Below are 18500 nucleotides of genomic sequence, written 5' to 3' on the forward strand. Positions count from 1 at the left end.
ATCAGAGACGCAGGTTCAATCCCTGGGTCGGGAAGATTCCCCTGAAGCAGGGAATGGCAACCCACTCCGGCATATGCTTGCTTGGAGAATCCCGTGGACAGAGGAGCCTGGTGGGCTCCATTCCACGGGGTCGCAGAGGGTCGAACACGACCGAAGCGATGGGGCACGCACAGAAACACCTCGGGGAGGGAGAGAGCTGGGGAGCCAGGTGGCGGGTGGCGAATGACAGTGGGTGAAGACACCAGGCGCGGGTCAGAGGGGTCTGGGAAGCAGAGCGGAGCCGGCTTGTGAGCGGCCGGGCCGGGGGTGGGGAGAGGGTGGGTACGAAGTCGAACAAGCCTGAGCTGGGCAGGGGCACAGAGCAAGGGGCAGGAAGCACGGAAATGGACCAAGAGAGCAGGTCCCCGAGCCGTCTGGCCATTTATACCTCTGCTCCACCCCAGCCCCCTCCTGGCCCGTGGGGCCCCACCCGTCCTGCTCCTAATCTCAGGCACCCCAGCCTCAGCTTCACTTCCTCTTCTTCTTCTCCTTTGCCTTGGCTTCCTCAGCAGCGTCCTGGTCCTTGAGAAATTTCATCTTCTTCTTGCCCAGCGGGGTCTTGAAGTACCAGTCCTGGGTTGTAGGAAGGGTGAAGGCAATGGGTCAGACTCTCGGCTCTGCTGGCTGACCTCGCCCTTCCCTTCCGATGGATCTGAGTCCTCCGCGCGCAGGTCCTCTGATCTCCTCTGGGGTCCTAGAGTTCCTGCCAGAGCCCTGGTTTCCCTCACACATCACCAGATACTCTGGGCCACGGTCAGGGGCGAGAGGCCTCCTCCCTGCCCTGCAGCCCTGGTCCTCCTCCAGCCATCCCCGGGGTCAGTGGCTGCGGGTGCCCAGCTGGCCCTGCCCACGAGTCCTTCCCTTCTGAGCTCCCTGGGGAGCAGACGGAGGGGTCCAAAGTGCACTATGGGCCTGGGGGGTGGGCTTCAGAGGGCTGACTCCCCCACTGCTGTTGACCCTGCCCCCCCTACAAAGCCTCACCTTCAGGGACTCCTCCTCCTCCCGGTACACCGGGTCCAGCTTCGCCAGGGGCCCCAGGAACTCTGAGGTCAGGAGGGGCCGCCTGGATAGCTGCAGGAGCCGCCGCTCGGTCAGCACCGCCTGGATGGCTTGGAGGATGCAGCCAGCCGTGTAGCCGTCGGACACCTTGGCCAGGGCGCTGATGTCCAGGTGCTGGGTCCCCTTGGCTCCCTGGGCCTCGATCATATGCCTCCAGAGCACTGCGTGCGGTGGGGGGAGGTGGGGGCACACGGGGCAGAGAGAGGCAGTGGGCACCTCCGTGTCTGCAGAGGAGCTCTGTGCTTCTGGAGGGCCGCCCAGCATTCAGCAGCGCCCCTCCTCCCAGGGAGGTAAGGATCTTCCTCCCACTTAACATGGCAACTGAGACTCCGAGGACTTGAGTGACCCGCCCGTGTCTACACGGGCACACCAGGCCCCAGGCCCCAGGCCCCAGGGCGGCTTGTCTAGCCATCCCCCCAGAGCACCTGGAATGGAGGTCAGGACTCAGAGCAGGGGCCGATGGGGGAAGCGGGGAGCTTTGGCAAGGGCAGTCCCTCGACCCCTTCTCTGACCTGACCCCACATTCCCTGGCCTCACCGTGAAAAAAGTGAAAAAATATTAGTCGCTCCGTCGTATCCGACTCTGTGCGACCCCATGGAGACTGTAGCCTGCCAGGCTCCTCTGTCCGTGGGATTCTCCAGGCAAGAATACTGGAGTGGGCTGCCATTCCCTTCTCCAGGGGAATCTTCCCAACCCAGGAATCGAACCTGCACCTCCTGCATTGCAGGCAGATTCTTTTACCATCTGAGCTACCAGGGAAGTCCTGGGTCGGGAAGATCCCCTGGAGGAGGGCAGGGCTACCCACTCCAGCATCCTGGCCTGGAGAAGCCCACGGACGGAGGAGCCTGGCGGGCTGCAGTCCACGCAGTCGCAAGGGGCCTTACCATAGCGAGAGGCGTAATCGGGCCGAGGCAGGAGAAGGATGCGTTCGTAGGTGTGGCAAAGGCCCTTCATCTCGGCCACCTGTGGCCGGTCGGTGGTCCCAATCAGCATCACGCGGTCCCCGGGACTCAGCAGCCGCAGGGCCTTGGTGAGGTCCTTCTTTATTCGCTTCGGGTCCATCTGTTCCGGGAAAGGTGGGGAGGGAGGGGAGGGGTGGGGACCAGGGACATCATACGGGCTTCTAATTCACAGAGCTCATCCTCACAAGGACCGCGGTGGGTGGGTGGGTGGGGGGGTGGGCAGACAGGAGGGGCTGTCGGTCCCGCTTTAAGGATAAGGAAGTAAGGCAGGAGGACTCATCCGAGGCCACGTGGCGGGTGAGGTCTGGAGTGACGTGAACACACCCATGCCTGCAAGCCCTGCCCATGGGCTCTGCCCACCTCCTCCTCGTCTTTGGGGACCCGCTTATAGAAAGTCTTCTCCGCATTCCCAATCCAGATCACAGAGGGCTGTAGGTACCGAGCCACCTGGATGCATCAGAGAACAGAAGCCCGAGGTCAGACATCCTTGGGGGAAGGGTCCCCTCCCCATCTGGTCAAACCCAGGGTCAGGGCTGTCCTCGGTCAGTGGCCGGCTCCGTTCCCACATCCTGCCAGCCCCACCTCTGCGCCCTTCCAACACCCATCACATCAGAGTCCCTGCCCTCCCCAGGGGGGCGGTGGCAGTACGGGGTGGGGGCTATGTGTTCAGCTTCATCTCTGCCAAGAGAAGAAACTTCCCTGCCTCCCACTTCCTTCCCACCTCCCCCATCACTGGGGCTTCGGGAATCCACACACTCCCAGCAGGGACTGACTGGTGGGGAGACCTCACCAGCTCCTGAAACGACACCACCTGGGCAGCTGGGTGACCCCGCATCCCCCCGCCGAGCCCACCCAGCTCTGCTGTCACAGTTTGAGAACTCGAGATGCCGTCAGGAGACTCCCAGACCTTAAAGACAATGTGCACCAGCATCTGCACCCCAGTCTTGCCAGGGTATTTGCCCTGCAGGTTCTCCGGCGACAGGTCGAAAAGGTTGGCACCGGTCTCCGTGCACACGGCCTTCACCAGCATCTTCTTGCCCATACCGGAGGGGCCCACCAGGAGGATGGAGCGGATGAGGGGAGCCATGGAGTGTATATCTGGGGAGCCTGAGAGAGAAGACGGGGGGCTAGGAGCTGGCAGGGGGCCGGGGGTGGAGACGTTGAGTCAGGGGAAGTCAGGGGCCCCAGGCTGGGCAAGACTAGGGTCAGGTCACGGCTGCACTCTTCTGCCCCAGGGCCTGGGCAATGCCCCCGGGAGAGGCAGCCTGGATGGCGCCTAATGGTTTAGCAAGCCTAATTCCAAAGGGCTACATGGGAAGGGGGGGCCTGGGGGGGAGAGAGGGGTGTTCAGAAGAGAGCCTCCCTCCTCCCAGTGCCCTTTCTTCTTTCCATCCCACCTGTTTCCACTCCTGGATTTTGAAGGAATGGAATTAAAGGGCGTATGACAAAGCCCTTCAGAAAGATCCAGGCTCTGGTGTGTATCAGGGGGTGGGGGGCTGGTCTTCTAGGAACAGGACAGACTAGGGGAGATTGCTCAGGGCTGAGTGAGGGGCTGGAAATGTGGGGTCCTCAGCAGGTCAAGGGCCTGCCTGGCTTCAGGGTGTGACCTCTGGGGGGGGGGCCCGAGGAAGGCATGGGGGGAGCCCGACACGCGTCCAAAGCCCCTGACGGATACAGCTGCCTGGACCGCCCGCCGCGCGGCCCTGCCAGGCCTCTCACCGAGCCGCAGAATCGCATACAAGGCCACGTTCTGCCGGATGTCAGCCAGGGAGGGCATAGGCAGCTTGTTTGCCAAGTTCAGGGCCGATCCGAGGTAGAGGCAGTCACCTGGGGTGGGGAGGGGGGCGCAGCCGGTGAGTGGCAGCCACTGGGGCAGGACACATGGGGAGAAGGGTCACGGCAGGGGTGGCAGTCGGCTTTGGGGATGGCCATGGCCAGGGGAACCGCTCCTCGGTCCCGCCCGGAGGGCAGGCGCTGGGGGGAAGGTCTCACCAACGTAGTCTTTCAAAGGCACTGTCTCGCTCTTCTTTAGAAGGCCTAAGACGACGAGCTCTTCAAACAGGGAGTCCATGGGCCTGGCAGAGCATGGCGCAGGGGGGTGCCCAGGACAAAAGCGAAGGGACACAGTTTGGTGGGGGCGGTGCTGCAGGCAGGAGCAGCGGGGGCAAGGGGGACTCGCCAGCGGCATCCTGTCCACCTTCCTGCGGTCAGGCAGCATCGGAAGGCACGACGCTGGCCCGCTGGCCCAGACGGCAGCGTACCCCAGCCGGGTGCCCCGGGGTTTGAGTGGCGTGTGAGAAAGGATCAGCGCCCTCTGAGACCCAACGTGGGTGACACCTGGCCTCTTCCTAGAAACCACATGGAAGATGTACACGCACTCGGGAGGCTGGGGGGCGGGGCTGGCCATGAACGCAGCTGGCACCAGGAGTGAGTAGAAGGGGACCACTGGCAAGGCCTCTGACGCCCCAGACTGGGATGCCCAGGGGTGGTGGGCAAGTGGGGAAGGAAGGAGACACGGGAAGCAGGGAGCGTTTGGAACAATGCTCTGCTCACACCTCATCCTGAATCTCCACTTTCACAGCACTTTCTTGTGCTTGAGTTCATCCTCACGGCTCTCCCGTGAGTCTGGCGGGGCAGGGACTCAGAGAGGTTAAGTGATTTCCCCCAGGTCACACAGCCACAGAGCCAGGCCCCAAAGTCAGATCTGTCCTGGACGAGGGCTCGCTCCACCACCCCCAGTGAAGTGCGGGTTCTGCTACCTGTCTGGGGTCAGGTCTTTTTCCTTCTTCTTCCCAGGTTTCTTGCCCGCCTTCTTCTGGTAGAAAGCAAACACACAGGCAGTGGTCTTCTGTTCCTTGCCTCCCCCGCCCGAGCGCCCTGCCTTGTTTCAGCCCCAGCCCCTCGTCTTGCCTTCGGAGGCTTCATGGGTCTCGTCTCCTCCCTGTCCACGGCCAGCCTCAGGTTCTTCAGCTCCTGACGCATCAGATCATCCACCTGGGGGCCAGCAGGGGGTGTGATGGGGTGACCAGGGCTTGGGGAGGACAAGTAGGAGGCTGAGGATGAAGTCGGGGTCAGGGGGCCCTCAGGGAAGATCCAGCCCAGCCCAGCAATGGCAGCTGGTGGGGGTGGAGGGTTCTTTAGGAATGTCCCAACCCTGACCCACATCTTGCTCATGCTTGAGCCTGGCATTCACGTGGGCAGAAGCTCCGAGGATGAAGCCAGTCAGCTTTCAGTTCAAGCCCCAGTTCAGTTCAGTTCAGTCGTGTCCAACTCTTTGCGACCTCATGGACTGCAGCACGCCAAGCCTCCCTGTCCATCACCAGCTCCCGGAGTTTACTCAAACTCATGTCCTTCGAGTCAGTGATGCCATCCAACCATTGCATCCTCTGTCATCCCCTTCTCCTCCCACCTTCAATCTTCCCCAGCATCAGGGTCTTTTCCAAGAGTCAGTTCTTCCCACCAGGTGGCCAAAGTATTGGAGCTTCAGCTTTAGCATCAGTCCTTCCAATGAACACCCAGGACTGATCTCCTTTACGATGGACTGGTTGGATCTCCTTGCAGTCCAAGGGACTTTCAAGAGTCTTCTCCAACACCACAGTTCAAAAGCATCAATTCTTCAATGCTCAGCTTTCTTTATAGTCCAACTCTCACATCCATACATGACTACTGGAAAAATCATATCTTTGACTAGATGGACCTTTGTTGGCAAAGTAATGTCTCTGCTTTTTAATATGCTGTCTAGGTTGGTCATAACTTTTCTTCCAAGGAGTGTCTTTTAATTTCATGGCTGTGGTCACCATCTGCAGTGATTTTGGAGCCCCCAAAAATAAAGTCTCTCACTGTTTCCCTTGTTTCCCCATTTATTTGCATGAAGTGATGGGACCAGATGCTATGATCTGTTTTCTGAATGTTGAGCTTTAAGCCAACTTTTTGACTCTCCTCTTTCACTTTCATCAAGAGGCTTTTTAGTTCTTCTTCACTTTCTGCCGTAAGGGTGGTGTCATCTGCATATTTGAGGTTATTGATATTTCTCCCAGCAATCTTGATTCCAGCTTGTGCATCTTCCAGTCCAGCATTTCTCATGATGTACTCTGCATGTAAGTTAAATAAACAGGGTGACAATATACAGCCTTGACGTACTCCTTTTCCTATTTGGAACCAGTCTGTTCTTCCATGTCCAGTGCTAACTGTCGCTTCTTGACCTGCATACAGATTTCTCAGGAGGCAGGTCAGATGGCCTGGTGTTACCGTCTCTTGAAGAATTTTGCATAGGTTGCTGTGATCCACACAGTCAAACACTTTGGTATAGTCAATAAAGCAAAAGTAGATGTTTTTCTGGAACTCTTCCTTTTTTGATGATCCAGCGGATATGAGCAATTTAATCTCTGGTTCCTCTGCCTTTTCTAAATCCAGCTTGAACATCTAGAAGTTCAGAGTTCACATACTGTTGAAGCCTAGCTTGGAGAATTTTGAGCATTACTTTGTTAGTGTGTGAGATGAGTGCAATTTGTGGTAGTTTGAGCATTCTTTGGCATTGCCTTTCTTTGGGATTGGAATGAAAACTGACCTTTTCCAGTCCTGCGGCCACTGCTGAGTTTTCCAAATTTGCTGGCATATTGAGTGCAGCACTTTCACAGCATCATCTTTTAGGATTTGAAGTAGCGCAACTGGAATTCCATCACCTCCACCAGCTTTGTTTAAAGTGACACTTCCTAAGGCCCACTTGACTTCGCATTCCAGGATGTCTGGCTCTAGGTGAGTGACCACACCATCGTGGTTATCTGGGTCATGAAGATCTTTTTTGTATGGTTCTTCTGTATATTCTTGCCACCTCTTCTTAATCTCTTCTGCTTCTGTTAGGTCCATACCATTTCTGTCCTTTATTGTGCCCATCTCTGCATGAAATGTTCCCTTGGTATCTCTAATTTTCTTGAAGAGATCTCTAGTCTTTCCCATTCTATTGTTTTCCTATATTTCTTTGCATTGTTCACTGAGGAAGGTTTTCTTATCTCTCCTTGCTATCCTTTGGAACTCTGCATTCAAATGGGTATATATATCGTTTTCTCCTTTGCCTTCAGCTCAAGCCCCAGATCCACTGTTTAAAGTCTGCGTGGGGGACTTCCCTGCTGGTCCTGTGGCTAAGAATCTGTCTTGCAATGCAGGGGACGCAGGTTCAGTCCCTGATCAGAGAATGAAGATCCCGCATGCCACAGAGCAACTAGGCTGTGGCCCACAACTACTGACCCCCACCCACAACTAGAGAGTCCACGCTGCAACGAAACGTCTCAAGGGCTGCAACTAAGATCCAATGAGGCCAAATAAATTAAATAGTCTGCGTGACCTTGAGCAATTTCATGACCTCTCAGCCTGTTTCCTCACCTGTGATGTCAAGAAAATCAAGGCGCCTGTCTCACACGTTGTTGGAAAGATTGTGTGATCCAATGCTCCCACGGTGGGTGGCACAGGGTGGGTAGAGGACGGTGGGTATGACCCTGGTGCAGAGCCCCTCATGACCCTCTCCCTCAGGGCTGTGTCAGAGGACCCCGGGGACCAAGATGCACCCAGACGGAGCCAGGACTAGGCTGGGCAGGTGGTGCCTAGAGGCAGGGTGCTGCAGAGGCTGGCGGGCCGGGGGCTGGTGGGCAGCAAGGATGGAGCCTGATCCTTGGGGGTCCCGCAGGAACACTCACCTGTATGCGGATCTCCTGTTCCACGTCTTTCCTCTGTTCCAACTTGAGGGTCTCGGAGTCAAAACTCTGGCTGGGAAAGAGGCTGTCAAATCGGTTCTTCCACAGATCTGCCGGTGCAGGGGTGTGTGTCCAGGATCCAGACGTACACACACACTCACACTCATGTGCACACAGACGCTCACAGGTGCATGCACACACGCTGGCCCAGCTCTCCTCTCACCGAGCTGCCTGGCACTTCCACCCAGACCGCAGAGCGAGGCCTGATCCCAAGACCTGTGGCCACAGGATTCAGACCCAAAGCCCAGGGAGCACACCTCACATCCCTCTCCTCCTCGGCTTTTTCCCCTCGGCTGTCACCCCCACGTCCCCAAGCCCCCCACACGTGGCACGGGCCCACTCTCCCGGGGACCAAGAGCCCACAGGCCTGACCGGCCCCCTGCGCTCACTCGTGTACTCCTTGTGGCCGGCGTTAATTGCAGGGATGGATCTGGAAGGCAGTGCCCTAAGCATCGTGTCTGCTTCCTAGAACAGAGACATCCTCCGCTCGAAGCCCTCACCTCCGCGCATCACCTCCGGGCATCTGGGCCTGATCCTCCCAGACCCGCCTCCCGCTGGGAATTCTCTGAGACTCCGTGCCCCTGCCCCCTTGGTCCGTGGCTCCAGGCGGTGCCTTACTCCCTTCTTGGTCTTTTCTCCCTTCTTCTTCTTTTTCTCTTTTCCCTCCTTTTCTTTCTCCTTATTTTTCTCTTGCTCCTTTTTTTTGTTCTCCTGGACTTGCACCTCCAGTTCCATCCTCACCTGTGACAGACACAGGAAGATGCTTCGTGGAAGACCGAGGGGGTTGATACAAGCCAGAGAACCCCGGGGCCTGAGCTAGGGATGGACCCAGGATTCCCAAGGCCTCGTGTCACTGGTGGGATCCAGGCGCTGAGGGTCCAGGAAGAAAGGGGCTCAACTGAGCGGGTGGGTGCTTGCTCAGAGCTGCTGCTCTCCCCAGGAGTCTCCATGGAGGTGGGGACCTGGAGTCACAGTGCTCTCATCAGACACGTTGCCTCTCTCTGACCAAGGGGGCCTCCTCCAGCTCCTTCTGGGGACCCCCTCCTCCACCACATCTGCGTCCTCTCCCCCAACCCCCACCACCCTCAGCTGACACGCAGGTTACTCTCTCTAACCTCAGATTCCACCTAACACAGAAAGGCCTCTATTCCCACCTCCAGGGTACCTGTTCTGGAGTCTTGTCTGCAAAGATCAGTGAGGATCCACCTAAAGACTCGTCTGGATAATCAGGGAATCGGCCGGTGAGGGCACTAAATGGACATAAGATGGTCGGAGAGATGGATGGATGGAAGGATGGGTGGACGGAAAGGTGGATGGACAGATGGGTAGATGGGTGGATGGATAGGTGTATGGATGGACAGATGGGTGGAGGAACAGAAGGATAAATGGATGATGGATGGGTGGACAGATGGGGGGATGGATGCATGGATGGATGGACAGATGGGTGGATGGATGGATGGGTGGATGGATAGGTGGATGGATGGGTGGGTGGATGGATGCATGGATGGACACATGGGCAGAGGAACAGAAGGATAAATGGATGATGGATGGGTGGACAGATGGGGGATGGATGCATGGATGGATGGACAGATGGGTGGAGGAACAGAAGGATAAATGGATGATGGATGGGTAGATAGACGGGTGGATGGACGGAGGGGTGGACAGATGGATGCGTGGACGGTCAGGTGGATGGATGCGTGGATGGGTGGATGGATGGAGAGGACGATGGAGAAAGATGAAGGACAAGGAAGACAGAGGGAGAGGGGGAGGGAGTGGATCCTTACAGAATAGAGTAGGGAGTGTCCCTGGACACTTTCCCATCTTATTCTGCCATTTTCTCTGCCATCTGGGGAAGCAGGAAGTCGTGTGTGGAGCTGTTCCCTTAGGCTGGGGGCCCCGAATTTACACCCAGTGCGTCAGCAGCATGTCAGGGATTCGGGGCTAAGCCAGGGTGGGGTGAGGAGGGCAAGAGGGGGGTCCGTGGTGGGGGAGGGGGCGGGTCTGCGGAGGCTGCGGACACTGACTGGCACTCGATGAACCACTGTCGGATCTGCTCCTTCATCTTCTCCTTCATGTCGGGCCCCTCCAGCTCCCTGAGGTGGTCGTGGGCCTTCACCACGGCCAGCTGGAACTCCTCCTCCTTCTCCGTCTGCCGGAGCCTGCGCATATCCGCCCCGAGGCTGGCCTGGGACGCGGCGCCCATGGGCTCCGCCGCGCTGGCCGAGGGGAGCTGGGGACGTGGACCGGGAGGCGAGGGGCTCAGGGGTGGGAGTGGGGCGCCCCAGCAACCCCCCCCATCCCCGCACAGAGCTCCGCGCGCACACACACCCACGCGGAACAACAGGGCTTGACTGCATCAGGAGAAATTGTGTTTGGAGCCTGAAACTCGTCTGTGTAAATTACTCTGATAATGAGTTTGCTAGATGCATCCGGGCTGCCCCCCCCTCCCCAAGCCCGCCCGCTCCCCCAGCACCCGTGCCCCCCCTCCCCCCAGCCTCCGGCCCCAGCCCCACCCCCACGCCCAGCGCCCGTGTTGGCAGCCGCTCCGCAGCCACTTTCCCGCCTCATTGGCTCCCAAATGTATTTTAAATATCACTCTGCGCAGAGACAATTACTGAAAACGCTGAGCTCACACTGTTGATGGGCCCGGGCGGCCGGGCTCATTCCTCACCCACCAGTCGTGCCATGGCCCCCTGCCCCCACCACCCCCCCACCCCAACCAAGACCCGACCCAGCCCTAGTCTCCTGGGGTCCGGCTGCCCATGTCATCAGCGAGCTCCGACCTCCGCTCCCACGTGGGGCCACCCAGTGCCTCCCTCCTTCTGAAGCCCCCAGCCTCCTCGGAGCGGCCATCCCAGCCCTGGTCTCCAATCCTTCTGCCCCGAACCCCAGCACCCCCTCCCAGTCCCTCCTCCAATCTCCCCTTATAGGCCAAGCTTTTGCGGCTCTGCCCAGGGCCAAGCGCCCTCTGAGGATCTCAGAACCTCACTCCGTGGTGGCTTCCTCTCCTAAGTCAGCAGAAACCAGCTGGGGGCCGACCACCGCAGAGCAGCGGGCTCCGGTCTGTCTTCCCTGCCTGCACCCTCACCCCTTCCTGCCCATGCTCCTCGCCCCCACCCTCCACGCACATTCATGCCCCTGTCACCCAGTTCACACTTAGTCATTCTGCCTGCAGGGCAGAGGAGAGGAGGGAGCCGGGGATCCCAGAGCGAGAGGGGAGCCTGTGCCCCGCCTCCAAAGGCTCTGGGGTGAAGGGGGTGTGTCCTCATCCCAACTGGGCCCCCCACGTGCTTCTCACAGAGGCTGCAGGAAACCCACTGGCCCTGGGAACTGGCCTGGTGCCGCTGCGGGGCCCACCCCCTGCAGCCTCTCCTGCCAGCTCCATCATGGGCCAGGGGACAGGATGCCCTGATCCACCGTCCCTCTCCCCACCCCATGTGTGACTTCCTTCCAAAGGGCTCTGGGAGGGAGGGTGGCAGCGGGAAGGGACGTGGCTTGGCAGTGGCTTTCTGCTGACCTTCCACCAAGGTCCCCAGACCCCCCTTCCCCAGTCCTCAGTGGAGGGAGGTGTGCACAGGGCTGGAGGCGGGACGCTCACCATGCCGATGAACTCCATCTCGGTTCGCCGGTCCTGCTGAGTGCGTTTCCTCTGCAGGTAACCCTTCCACACCTGGGGGGACAGACACATGGGCCTGGACACTCCCCACACTGCCTTTCTGCTGGGATGCAGGGTAGGGGGCAGAGCTCTGGGGAGGGCACCTCTAGGATACAGATCACTGGCCACTGACCCCTGAGCAGAGATAGCCCAGACAGGGTGGGGCCAGTCTGCACCCAGATGCCCGGCACTCTCAGAAACCCCCAGGAATTCCCTCCGTCTCATCTCCACCTTCTAACCTGCCTTTAAAAATATTTATTTTCTTAGTTGTGGCAGGTGAACTCTTAGTTGCAGCACATGGGATCTAGTTCCCCGACCGGGGATCAAACCTGGGCCTCTTGCATTGGGAATGCAGAGTCTTAGCCAACGGACCACTAGGGAAGTCCCTAATCTGCTGTAGCTTTTGAGGCACAAATCAGAGTTCAGATTCTACCTCCTCTGAGAAGCCCTCCCCACTCTCACTTTTCAGCATACTTACAGCATTTAGAGTAAAAGCTTGTTTCCACCCAGGCCCATAGACCTGGGTGCTGTTGAGACCATGCAGCTCCCCTAATTAATTCCTACATGTCACAGGGAAACTGAAGCCAGAGATGGGACATGGCCTCTCCCAGGTCCCAGGGCCGTTCGGCACAGAGCCGAGACCAAGGCCTGGTTTCCTGACTCCTCACCCAGGGCTCCTCTCCCGGCTACTCTTGGGCCTGTGGACAACCCAGTGCCCTGGGGAGGAGAAAAGAGGGAGGCAGGGCCAGTGCCTCGCCTGGTAGTTTGACTGAGACAGAGCCTCAGAGGGCAGGTTTTGTGGGCAGGCTCCTGTCCTGGCTTTGTCTTCCTGCTCCCATGACGAGCACACGAAAGACCCCTGATAACTAAGGGCCTCACACAGTCTCCCCTCTGATGAGGGCAGTGGGGAACCCGGGACCTGGGATGCAGTGTTTCCATACCCTCGATGTCTGGAGACAGGGACAAAAGGACTCGCTTTGACTTTCGGGTTGGGGGAGGATGCTCCAGGTTTGGGGCTGACCCTCCTTCTCCAAAGGCTTGTTTCAGTGAGCCCCGAGGGCGAGGACCCCCTGTTCACTCCTGGGGCAGCCAGACCTGGGAACCGGATGCACAGCACCCCAGCCCAAGTCCCCTGCAATCTGAAAATCTATCTCGGTTGGAGGGGACGTCTGTTCTCAGGGCTGCTGTCTGCTAGTTGGCTGGTTTGCTCTGGGTTTGGGGGGAGAAGTTCTAAGTCTCCTGTATTGGGCTGGGGAACAGAAGTTTTTGAGGCTCTAGGACTTGATAGAAGATGGGAGAGGAGCCTGACTTAAGAGAGAAAGCTCCAGCAGCCCCAGGTCAGCAGTCCTGGGCCTTCCTGCCCTAGAGGCGTTCTCTAGGGCACCTCCCATCTTATCAAGCAGGTAAGCACTGCCCCCCTGTGAGCCGGCTTAGCAGCACCTGGGGGGAAATCCGCCCCCCAGGTTGGGGGGGGGAGGGGTGGCACCTAGAGATGGAGCTGGGTGTTCTGTAGTGAGGTGGGAGGGTGTGTGATGAAAGGGTGACCTCGGGCGGCCCAGACCCCGAAGACACCTGGAGTCATCAATTCTCAGACTCCATATTCTTCATCGTGCTTCCTTTTGCCTCAGCTGCCCGGAGGCTCAGGCTACAATTCATGATTCATTTATTTGCCTTTCTTTTTTATTTTTTCAGTTATGACAGAATGATAACATTTACAGGAGACTTGGAAAATACAGAAGAGAGTTACATATGGTTCCACTACATATTACAACTATTTTTTTTAAGTAGATAAACTAAGATTTTTAGCTGGAGCTTCCCTGGTGGCTCAGACGGTCAAGTGTCTGCCTGCAGTGCGGGAGACCCAGGTTTGATCCCTGGGTCAGGAACATCCCCTGGAGAAGGAAATGGCACCCACTCCAGTATCCTTGCCTGGAAGATTCCATGGACAGAGAAACCTGGCGGGCTATAGTCCATGGTGTCGCAAAGAGTCGGACATGACTGAGCGACTTCACTTCACTCACTTTCAATATCAAACTCTCAAAAATTCATAAAATGAATAGACAGAAAAGCAAAAGGATATAGTAGGCCGGAAAATTTTTTGTGACTAATTTTTCACCGTCTTACAAGTTTTTGGGATGATCGTCTACTCTGTTCTGCTGCTGCATTATGGATCTTTCTCCCCTAATTTTAAATTTTTATTTATTATTGTTATTTTTTAAATTTTTGGCTGCACCGTGTGGCTTGTGGAATTTTAGTTCCCTGAACAGGGATCAAACTCAGGTCCTTGGCAGTGAGAATGAGGCGTCCTCACCACTGGACTGCCAGAGAATTTCCTTTCTCCTCTGATTTTAATTATCCTTCTGTTTGAGGGGCTTTCATGGCATCCCACTTCAAGTCTTTTGGGGGAGATGGAGAACAAATAATGAATAAGATACATGTTTATTACCAATGAAGGTCCCTAGTTTAACATCTAGTTGTGGGGCAGCAGAATCCAAGCACCTGTGTTTCTGTCATCAATTGCTGAGCCAGGAAGGCTTCCTAGAGGAGATGACTTTCCTCCAGGGTGCCTGGTGTGGGGGGTGGGGGGGTTTTACCTTCTGTATGGTGATGGCTGCTTCATCCTGACTGAACTTGAACCGACCTTCCTCCCGAATCTTCCGGTCTCGCTCCTCCTCTTTCCGAATCTCCCGCATGAAGGTGGCCCGGAGCCTGCCTTGCCTGGCCCGCTCTGCCTTTTGCAGTAGGATTATGGCCTCAGTCCGGCTTAACATTGGAAAGCTCTGGCCACAGCAGGAGCAAAGGGGGAGGAAACAAGGGAGGGTTTGCCATCTCCAGCTGGGAGACCAGTCCCCCAAAAACACGCTGGGGGTATGTTCCAGGGCAGTGAGGTGCCCAAGTCGTGTGTCTCTGCCTTGGTGTGGGAAGGTTACGAGGAGCACAGCGCAGCCGTGAGGGGGCCAGGATTACCCAGAGCGCTCTCCAAGGTGGTGGAGGGCAGGACGGGGCCTCCGCGTCCTGAAGCAGGGAGCTCTGTTCCAGGGCGGGGGGTGTCTCCCTGACTCACCCCCTCTGAGATCTCTGGCTTCAATCTGGACAGCAGCTCCACCAGCATGCGTTCACGGTCCTTCAGGATGCTGGACTGCTCCAGCTCGAAATACTTGGGAATCGGAACCTCCAGGTCTGCCTTTGGGGCAACACAGGAGAAGAAGAGTTGGGAATAAAACTCCAGACCCTCTTGGCCAACCCATTACTGCTTTCAGCTGCATACATACCCCTGGGCCTGGCTTCCTCCATCCTAGAGCTCCAGGGTGCGAAATGTACAGACTTTGGGCAGATCGCCCCAAGACTCATTCCCCTCTTCCTTTGACCCTGTCACGTGGCTAGAGTTGGATTCTGAAGGATCAGGGTAGGTAATGGGCAGTGGTCCCAGTCCTAGCTGTACATCTGAATCAACTGGGACCCAAGCTCTTAAAATGCAGGCTCCTAGGCCCTCCCTGGGCAACCACATCAGAATGGCAGGGCCTGGAGGTCTGTTTTTTCAAGTCCACAGCTGGGTCTCAGGCAGCTAGTAGGGGAAACTTTGAGTCCACCTTAGACGTGGAACAGGGAGCCCTGACCTCAGGGTGGTCTGGAGGCCAGTGCAGAAGCGCTGTGCCCTGGGACTTGCTGATGCACAGACATCCCCTGAGGGTCTTGTGAAAACACAGAGACAGGGTAGTGGTTTGGGGTGCAGCCAGAGATTCTGCATCTCTAACAAGCTCCTAGGTGATGCTGACGCTGCTGGTCTGTGGACCACACTTTGAGGAACAAGCCTCCAGGGGACCCTTTCCAGCAATCCCGTGCAATGGGGTTCATGGCTCCTCCGAGCCAGACAGAGCTTCCAGCCTGACTCCCCCGCCACCCTTAACTACTTTTTTTTTTAGATTTATTTATTTATTTATTTTTGGCTATGCTAGGTCTTTGTTGTTGCACACAGGCTTTCTCTTGTTGCAAATGGGGGTTACTCTCTAGTTGGGGGTGCACAGGCTTCTCATTGCAGTAGCTTCTCTTGGGGAGCTCAGGCTCTAGGCTCAGTCCTGGTGGCTCATGGGCTCAGCTGCCACATGGCATGTGGAATCTTCCCAAAGCAGGGATTGAACCAATGTCCCCTGCATTGGCAGGCAGACTCTCAACTGCTAGACAACCAGGGAAGTCACACCTCCTAACTATGGTGCGTGAACTTCCCAAACCCCATCGTCCGATCTGCCCTGCCCGCCTTCCCTTGCAGATGATGCCCCAAGGCCTGGGGTGTCCGAGGAAAGTCAAGGCCGCCCCTACTCCCAGCTGGCTGGGGCTTGGTTTGCTTCCACAAGGAAGGGGAGATCAAGGCTAGCCCTCCCCCCAGCTCCCCGCCCCCCGAGCTGGGGTGGGCGCAGTGCTTGAGCAGCCCGCGCACCGGGGTGAGCTTTAAGTCCTGCAGCACTTGGTCCAGGCAGTGGGTCTCACACAGGTCGGCGCGAACCAGATCGTCTTTGAGCTCCAGCACGCGGCAGGCCACACTGTCCAGCAGCCGCCGCAGCAGCCGCCGCTTCTGCGGCTGCACCATCTGGTCGTAGAGGGTGTCGAAGCGGCGCAGCAGCCCCAGGTAGTACAGATAGAGCGAGGAGAGCCGGTACTGGAAGGACTGCCGCTCGCGGTCGGGAACAGCTTCCCCCAGCAGCGACTCCTGGTCCAGCAGCTCTTCCAAGATCAGGTGGGAGGAGTCCCAGAGGCGCTGGTAAGCTCTAGGGGGGGGTGCCGGCAGGGGGCGCCCTGAGTCTCAGAGGACGGGGAAGGGGGCGAGGAGGGGGCGCCCTGAGCCTCAAGGCGGGGAGGGGGGCCGGCAGGGGGCACCTTGAGCCTCAGAAGAACAAGGGCGGAGGGGGAGGGGTGAGGTCCCTTGAGGCGCCTGAAGACCTGAATTCAAGGTCCCAGAAGGTGTGATGCTAAGGAGACTCATGGCCCCGAGGGGGAGTCCCGGGAAGGGAGAGGCCTTCAGGGAACTGAGATGGTGGCCCCAGTCAGACCCCCTGAGGCTTAGAAGCTGAGGGACGGGGGCTCCTGGGGCTGGAGCCCACCCAGGGAGGAGCAAGGAGGGTGGCGAATGGGCACCGCCCTGAGGACCTCCTGCCAAGGGAGGGGCCTTTTGGAGTCTGTGGCTGGTCCCTCCAGGCTGGAGGGACCCCCAGCAATGTTGCAAAGGTCTAAGATGGTGGGCTGGAAGTGGGGGTGAGGGTGAACTGTAGAGAAGGGTACTGCATGGAGGGACTGTTCTGGAATCAGTAGCCTGAGGGAAACCTGAGCACAGACAGGCAGGAGTGGCCAGGGTGGCTGTATGAGTGTCTGGGGTCCAGGTGGGGCCGGCCCTCAGGAGCACCCCCACACCGGCCTTGTCCCCAGCTGCCTGGCTGCAGGACCAGGGAGGCGCCATGCCCTTGGCTCTCCCCTCCTTCACTCACGCCTCCGACATGGTGCCCAACTCTACTCTGAACTTTATGAGCCGGTCCTGGAATCCACAGAATGCCTGTGGTTCCACCCGGACTCCGCTCCACAAAGCCAGAATAGCCCAGTTTTAAGGGTTCTGTCCCATTGTCTCAAAGTTCTAAGGCTGTGAGGGGCGGGGGTGCAGGTACAGGATTGGGGACGCTTATCTCAGAGGACACCCTGGAGGTGGCATGCCAGGGGGCGTGGGCTCCCTTGTAGCAAGCCTTGGCCAGGGCAGACAGCCGGGTCAGCTGCAGCTACTTCCCTTGCGAGGATTAAATGAAAGAATGGGCTTTGTTTGACGTCACCCTGTAGACTGTGAGGCTCTGGGTGGTTGTTAGTCCTTAAAGGTGTTCGTCCAGCTGTCCTCTCGGCTGGAGACCAGGCCCAGCCTCCTGACGCTCGTGTATGACTGCACCGCAGGGGCAAAGGGGCAGGAGTTGGGCTTGGCAGGCCTGGGTTCACGCGGCTTGTGGAATCTTAGTTTCCCAACCGGGAACTGAACCCAGGCACACGGCAGTGAAAGCGCAGAGTCCTACCCACTGGATCACCAGGGACGTCCCCATGCTTCCCCCTTTACGTGAGCACAAACACGCCTGTTCCCCTGGGGTCTGACCTCAGTTCACGTGGTTCGAGTGAGCTGTACCTGTGTAAAGAATGACGCTGCAAGGAGTAGTGGGTGGGACTCAGTGGTGGTTTTGGGCTCCTTTTGAGCTCTCTGGGGGTTTCCCCATCACTGCTTCAGGCTTGCGAGGACATTCTTTGGAAAATTCAAAGCATATCAGCCTGGCTCGGGTCTGCTGGGGTAAGCTTTTGGCTCAGTGTCAAGTGGGGAACGTCTGAATAAATATATAAGGCAGGGGGCAAAGGACGGCGGCGGGAGAGAGACAGAGGCAAAGAGGATCGGGAGAGGAATCCACCTGTCCCCAGAGCTTGCAAGGACCTTGCCAAAATGCAGATTCCCATTCAGCACTCTGAGCTGGGGCCCAGGATTCTGCATTCCTAACAAGCTCCCAGGGTGTTACAGAAGCTGCTGGCCTGTGAATCACGCCTAGAGTAGCAAGGAGTATAAACACAGTGGGAGTAGGGAGGAGCTGAGCTTCCGGGCTAGGTCTCCTGAGCCAGTCTTTTTCCTGCTGTGGGACAAAAGCGTGGATAATTAGTTCTCACCAGGTGGCATCTCCACTGTAGGCTTGACAGAGGAGGACACATGCATGACATATGTCGGGTCACAGTTCAGCCATCGTTACAGCAAGTCTTTTCAATATATGAACCTGAAGTTACAAAGGGAACGTAAAGTATTTTGGGCTGTTCACGCAGTCCCAGCCAGCCCTTCACTCCACCGCAGCAGAGGCTGAATTAGAAAAGGAGAATGTGGTCATGTGTTATGTCGTGAATCTAGGTGCAGGATGTACAAGTGGTTATGGTACTATTTTTGCATTTTTTTCTCTCACCAATTTGTTTCAGTTCCTGGTTGGGAACTGAAAACAAAATAAAATGGGAGAAGAAAAGTTAGGAGTCTCAAAAACATTCTCA

The 18500-nt window shown here is 57.4% G+C and overlaps 1 protein-coding gene across 1 annotated transcript; it reads right to left on the minus strand.

The window, feature by feature from the left end:
• Positions 1 to 11: 11 nt before the first annotated feature.
• Positions 12 to 16950, minus strand: IQCA1L (IQ motif containing with AAA domain 1 like). The gene is made up of 19 exons (XM_043871820.1): positions 16940 to 16950; positions 15898 to 16225; positions 14527 to 14646; positions 14057 to 14242; positions 11406 to 11477; positions 9832 to 10037; positions 8973 to 9057; positions 8426 to 8548; positions 8197 to 8272; positions 7751 to 7857; positions 4971 to 5054; positions 4820 to 4875; positions 4053 to 4135; positions 3780 to 3887; positions 2968 to 3167; positions 2421 to 2507; positions 1983 to 2160; positions 1021 to 1259; positions 12 to 612 (listed from the first exon to the last, which is right to left on the minus strand). Exons 1-19 carry the CDS (start codon positions 16948 to 16950, stop codon positions 508 to 510), a joined length of 2454 nt encoding a protein of 817 aa, XP_043727755.1. The 3' UTR covers positions 12 to 507.
• Positions 16951 to 18500: the final 1550 nt, after the last annotated feature.

This window comes from Cervus elaphus, chromosome 18, assembly GCF_910594005.1.
Source record: "Cervus elaphus chromosome 18, mCerEla1.1, whole genome shotgun sequence".
NCBI classification, from domain to species: Eukaryota; Metazoa; Chordata; class Mammalia; order Artiodactyla; family Cervidae; genus Cervus; species Cervus elaphus.